At 32.9% G+C, this 6,260-nt stretch overlaps 2 protein-coding genes across 3 annotated transcripts in view; both read left to right on the top strand.

Annotated features, from left to right (window-relative positions):
• Positions 1-2,364, top strand: part of LOC123012714 (kelch-like protein diablo) — a 6,682-nt gene extending 4,318 nt beyond the window's left edge. For both annotated transcript variants that reach the window (XM_044410801.1, XM_044410802.1), the window contains exons 3-4: positions 1,316-1,802; positions 1,855-2,364. In XM_044410801.1, coding sequence (XP_044266736.1) covers positions 1,316-1,802; positions 1,855-2,046 — 679 coding nt within the window. In that variant the 3' untranslated portion in view covers positions 2,047-2,364. The remainder of the gene's footprint in view (positions 1-1,315; positions 1,803-1,854) is intronic.
• A 276-nt stretch (positions 2,365-2,640) lies between these two features.
• The window catches only part of LOC123012713 (ATP-binding cassette sub-family F member 2), a 7,607-nt gene continuing 3,987 nt past the window's right edge, over positions 2,641-6,260 (top strand). The window contains exons 1-4 of the mRNA XM_044410800.1: positions 2,641-2,737; positions 2,859-3,227; positions 3,279-3,467; positions 5,827-6,094. Of these exons, the coding sequence (XP_044266735.1) occupies positions 2,870-3,227; positions 3,279-3,467; positions 5,827-6,094 (815 nt within the window). The 5' untranslated portion in view covers positions 2,641-2,737; positions 2,859-2,869. The remainder of the gene's footprint in view (positions 2,738-2,858; positions 3,228-3,278; positions 3,468-5,826; positions 6,095-6,260) is intronic.

Here is a 6,260-nt window from a genome sequence, read left to right on the forward strand (position 1 = left end):
TAGTTGTTAGTTTATGCAAACTACGTTTGGTTTCATGCTTTTTTACGTTTTAATTTTGGAAAACAATAAAAAAAATTGTGTACACAATAAAAAGAAAAAATGTAGTATTTCAAGATTTACAGTAAAAACAACGTTTAAAAAGTGCAAATTATTAGGTTCTTTGTTTAAAAGTGAATTATCGATTGTGATGACAGAAAATCTGCAGTTGTTAAAATATTAGATTATTCGAACACATTTTATTTTTAAGTAAATTTTATCTTTGATGGCTATATTTACTAAGGACATTCTTATCCCAAATCAAAAACAAAAACAAAAATTCAAGGCTTGACATACAAAACAAGTCTTGATTTTACGAAAACTTTTTGGTTTTTGCAAAGAATCAAGTGTTTATTGGAAGTTTCTTGGATTTTCATGTTAACTAAAACTCTGAAAACTAAAAGAAATTTCAAAAATTTTATTCTTAAAGTATGGACATTTTGTCCATACTTGGTAGTCTATTATAATTTTTTTTGCATTAAGTGTAAATAAAAAATTGAGGTTAATTGGATTCAATATTTTTTAAAGCGGCATTATTATGTGAATCGGCCTTTAAATTAAAGATGCATTTAGACTTCTACAACCTACTTGATGCACATTAATATGAAAAAGAGAGTATACAGGATGCGCCAGAATTTGCGCTCCAGAGAAAAACGCCATATAAGATAAGGTACCAGGAACTTGGAAAAAATGTTAAAAAAAAATTATCTATAAAAATTTCTGGCGCAACCTGTATATAGTACAAACTTAAGAAACAACCGGAAATGTCTTGAAATATTAGTAATCAGCAAAGTCTCATGAATCAAAGGTGAAATGTAACTTTTTTTATTCTTTAAAAACTTCAAAAATTGGTGTACTTAGACACGTTATACAACGTATTTCAAAATGATTTTCATCTAGTCGCCTATGGAATTTTTTACATGTAAATGTTCCTGTGCCGCTCTACTCTTTTTAAACCAGATAGTTCTGTCAATAGTGACAGCTGTCAATTGAAATAAATTAACATTTGAGGTTTTGTTAATTCAATATTTTTTAGAGCCGACTAGAAACAATTATATTAAATACGTGCTTGCAAATAAATTAAACTAATTTGGTTTTCAAACATCTTGTATTAGTGTTTTTCAATATTAATTTTGATTGTTTTCTTATAAAAATTGACTTTAGTTTACAAATTACTTATACTCGTAGGAATAAGAGTTTTTTTAAAGTAATAATTTTGCTACTGAAACAAATATTTTCGAGTTTATTCGTTTCGAGTTTCATTGTTTATTTTGTGCAGATACGACCCCCAAACGGACCAATGGTCATGCGACGTGGCCCCTACGACCTCCTGTCGTACAAGTGTCGGTGTGGCCGTCCTCGACAACCTCCTCTACGCCGTGGGGGGTCAAGATGGGGTCCAGTGTTTGAATCACGTCGAACGCTACGATCCTAAAGAGAACAAATGGACGAAAGTAGCCCCCATGACGACGAGACGTCTTGGAGTGGCCGTTGCAGTCTTAGGTGGTTACTTATACGCAATAGGGGGCTCCGATGGTCAATCACCATTAAATACAGTTGAACGATACGATCCAAGACACAACAAGTGGGCTCTGGTTAGTCCAATGTCAACACGAAGAAAACATTTAGGCTGTGCTGTCTTTAATAATTTAATTTATGCGGTTGGTGGAAGAGATGACTGTATGGAATTGTCAAGTGCTGAACGGTATAATCCACATACGAACACTTGGAGCCCCATTGTGGCGATGACGTCAAGAAGAAGTGGGGTAAGGGGGGGGGGGATTATTAATTGAAATTTTTATTTAATTATGATTTTAGGTCGGTTTAGCGGTGGTTAACGGTCAATTGTATGCAGTAGGGGGCTTCGACGGAACGGCCTATTTAAAAACAATTGAATTCTATGATACTGAACAAAATCAATGGAGGCTTTGCGGTTCTATGAATTATAGAAGACTAGGAGGCGGAGTTGGCGTTATGAGAGCCCCACAAACTGAAAATCGGATATGGTAGTTAAAGCTTAAGGAAAAACAAACTTATTATGTGTGGTTGCCTTTTGCTCACAATTTTGTATAATTGGATCATTTTTAAAACAATTGGGTTTTAATGATGACACGTACAAGATTGTAAGATTGTGATTTGTATTATATTTTGTGTTCTCTGTCTTTAGGAAAGTTGCAATTTTATTATTTGAGGTTCATTTTGTGGATCAGAATAGACCCACATTGGAGCCGATTGTATATTTATTAGTTAAATTATTTATTTTACATTAAGTTTAATATACTCATTTAAGAATTCCATACCTGCAAATATATAGTTTTAGAAAGCTTCTCAATAGGAAACATTATTAAATTCGTGTTAAATGTTATACTTCTAAGTACCTAATTGTTGAATCTTAAACTTTTATTCTTTATTTTCCCAAATCAAAAACTCGTGTATCATTGTTTACAAAAACGTAAATGTAACACTTTTGTTGACAGCTTTTTCTTTTATATTTTACGAAACAATAAACTGTTACAAAGTACAATTCTTAATTTACCAAAAAAGGGCGGGAAAAATTCATAGTGACGTAATGGAATAACACGAGAACCTAAATTGTGAAAATCCCTAGAAAACTGAAAGTCCCTAGATTCTCTCCGGCTGTCTTTCCAGTGAGCGGTTACACGTGAAATTTGTGTAAAATTGATAAAACTCTCTGTAAATTGTAAGTATAATAAAATGACAAGGTTTAATTCATTTTGAAGTATAATTTTCACAAATCGTCACTTTTCGTTTGCTCGAGCATGTTATAAGAGAAATCAGTCATTTCGTGTTTTTGCTTGTAGGTTGATTCACCATGCCTTCCGACGCGAAGAAACGCGAGCAGCAGCGCAAAAAGGGGGCTGCGAAGGCGCGTCAAGCCGGCAAGAAGCCCCCCAGCAAGGAGCAGACGTCGTCCCAGAACGGCGATTCTGTGCAAAACGGCACAGTCGAGTTGAGCGCCGAAGAGGCGCTTTGCGCGAAACTTGAGGCCGATGCGAGGCTGAATGCCGAAGCGAGGGCTTGCACGGGGAGTTTGGCCGTCCATCCCAAGTCAAGGGACATCAAAATCGATAATTTTTCCATTACTTTTCATGGGAGTGAGATGCTGCAAGACGCTATGCTCGAGTTGAATTGTGGAAGGCGGTATGGGTTGTTGGGGCTCAATGGGAGCGGTGAGTGGGCTTAGGGGTGAGATGGGTTTGTGATTGGTTGGTTTTCTGCAGGAAAGTCGACTATTTTGGCGGTATTGGGGAACAGAGAAGTGCCCATTCCTGAACATATTGATATTTTTCATTTGACTAGGGAAATGCCAGCGTCGGATAAGAGTGCTCTGCAGTGTGTCATGGAGGTTGATGAGGAGAGAGTGAGGTTGGAGAAGTTGGCTGAGGAATTGGTGGCGTGCGAAGATGATGGTGAGTCGCGGCTTTTGGGGAAATTTGGAGTTTTAAGAGTGGCCAAATATGGGATATTTTATTTAAATACACATTTGTCAACAAGAAATTGCCACCTAGGATTTGAATTTTTAGGAAATTTACGTTTTTCATGTTGTTTGTAACTAGAATTTTCAGAGGTAATTTTGAATGCCTAGGGTTGGTTATCCCTTGTTGTTGACAGTTGACGTTTTCTGTCAACTATCATTTAAATTATCCATACAAGCTGACAGGTGACTTGACCTAAATTTTGACACTAGTTACGATATCTTTTGTTTGTCACCAGAAACCAACCTAACCAAATTTAAGACAACCTATTCACGAATTTCCCTAAATTCTAGGGAGTAATTTCTTGTTGATACGATAGTATTCTCTTTTAATTATTAAAAAAAAACATTGTTTCATTTTATTTAGTAGAGGAGAAAATAAGAAACATTCAGAGAAATGTTTTTTTAGCAAGTGTTTAAAAATTTTGACTTTTTTTTATTTTGTAATTTAGTCTTCGGACTGACTATGTAAAATGTTCTAGGAAGTCGAGTGGCATCGACATGATTCAAATTGATTTTTTGCTTAAAATTATGCCAAATCGATTGAAAATAGCATAAATTGCTTCATTTCAGCCTAAAATTGGTATTGAAGCAATTATTTTTTTCAAAAATAAAAAAAATCGACAATTTTATAATTGAACTAAATAACGTTTTGAGACGAGTTGACAAAATTCGAATTTCTTGAGTTTTTGAAGCTGAGTCGTGAAAACGTCTCCTGCAACAATCAACGATATTAACTAAAAAAATTGTAAAAAATCAGTATTGTCAATATTAAAAAAAATATAATAATGTCTTAACACTTGCCAAAAATGTTGAAAACATTTTTTTATCTAAGATTCTAGTATAAATTGATATTTTAACACATACATTTTTAATTTATGTACTTTTATTGAAACTTGGCTGTTTGAAAATAAAGAAAAATAAAAGGAATAATAAAATTGAACTAATTAAAAAATAAACCACCAAGTGTCTGTATTGAAAATGAAGCTAACAGATGGGGAAAATATGTAAAAAATACATAATTTAGAAGAATTTAAAATGAATATAAAAATATTAAAATATTGGCAACGGTTCTTTCACATTTTTTTTTCTAACTTTATCCATCTTACTCTGGACAAGAATTCGGTCATTTTTTGTATTTATTTAATCTCATCAACTTATTATAGAGATTAAAATTGCAAATGAAATTTTTTGGAAGCCAACTAACCTCAAGTGTTTATTTTTTTAACACGAAAATTATGGAACCAAGCGTTTTTTTGTATAAACTGATTAATTTACCAAAAAAATTATTAGTATGTATGAATAAAATTTTTCGAAATTTCTTTTATTTTTCGAGTTGCAAAATTTATAATTTTTTAAATGGCAACCTTTTATAACCTATAAAAACCTTTCTTTATAAAGGCTACGATCAAAGGATTACAACTATTTACATTTTATTCAGTTTTTATCGAAAAAAAAACAAGATAAATAGAAATAAAATAAAACAACTATGCATCCTGTATGTAATTAATTCTGGGGGAAACAATTTTTTCTTTCATGAAAAAAACACGAACTGTAATAATCTAATCTCTATTGATTTTGAGTTATTGTATTTTATGTAATAAAAATACATACAGAGTGTTAAAAAAAGATTGTAAAATATTTCAAGAATAGTATGGACCAAAACAAACAGAAAAGTTTAAAACATGGGTCCGCAAAGTAATGGTTTCGGAGATGTCGAAAATTATTCGTTTTTTGAAACATTTATTTGCAGTCTGTTCAAACAAAAAAGAAAAGCTTTTAGTAAAAATTCTATTACCTCTTAAATATTTTACAATCTTTTTTAACACCTTGTATAATGTTTTTATGCGAAGTTGTAAAATTATATGCGAAACACGTGACCTTTTTTACTCTTTATGAGTGTTATTTTTATAACTATTGTGTACAGGGTAGTAAAATTTGATCGATAACTTCAAAAAATTGAAGTTATTCTCTATTTCGAAAAATATGTACTGATTTTTTTATTTCTATACAGGGTACCCATTTTAACTGTTCCCGCCTGAAGGAGCCAAAATAGGCCACATATTATACATTTCATAAAGTAGAGTATTAACTATTCTAAATCGAATAATCATAGTCGATGCTTGACTATCGAAAGTTTCAAAAAAATTAAATTGTATAATAATGGGAACAACAGCAAGAAATTAACAAATTATTGTATTATTGGTTGCCTATTTATGAAATTTAAGTTAAATATTTCAGTATCTGTTTCACATTTCTCACTTATAAATTGTTTTTTTTTGTGTGTGAAACAGAATCGCAGGAGCAGCTCATGGACATCTACGAGCGTCTGGAGGAGATTTCGGCCGACACCGCCGAAGCACGTGCAGCCAACATCCTCCATGGTTTGGGGTTCACTCGAGAAATGCAAAACAAGAAAACGAAGGACTTTAGCGGTGGTTGGCGAATGAGAATCGCATTGGCTCGGGCTCTTTACGTCAAACCTCATTTGTTACTTTTGGACGAACCGACCAATCATCTCGATCTTGACGCTTGTGTGTGGCTTGAGGAGGAGCTCAAACAGTAGGCGTGTTTCGAGGGGTAAACCGCTGCCCATATCCCATTTATACCGATAATTACAAAATAATTCCAGGTCTAAATAATTCCAAATTTAAATAAAAGTAAAAACTGATGTGATATTTATTAAATAACAGGAAAAGTTGTGTAGAATTAACATCTAGGCCCTTAT

This window comes from Tribolium madens, unplaced genomic scaffold, assembly GCF_015345945.1.
Source record: "Tribolium madens isolate multiple individuals breed KSU strain unplaced genomic scaffold, Tmad_KSU_1.1 Scaffold_96;HRSCAF=242;Tcas5.2_LG5, whole genome shotgun sequence".
Taxonomy (NCBI): Eukaryota; Metazoa; Arthropoda; class Insecta; order Coleoptera; family Tenebrionidae; genus Tribolium; species Tribolium madens.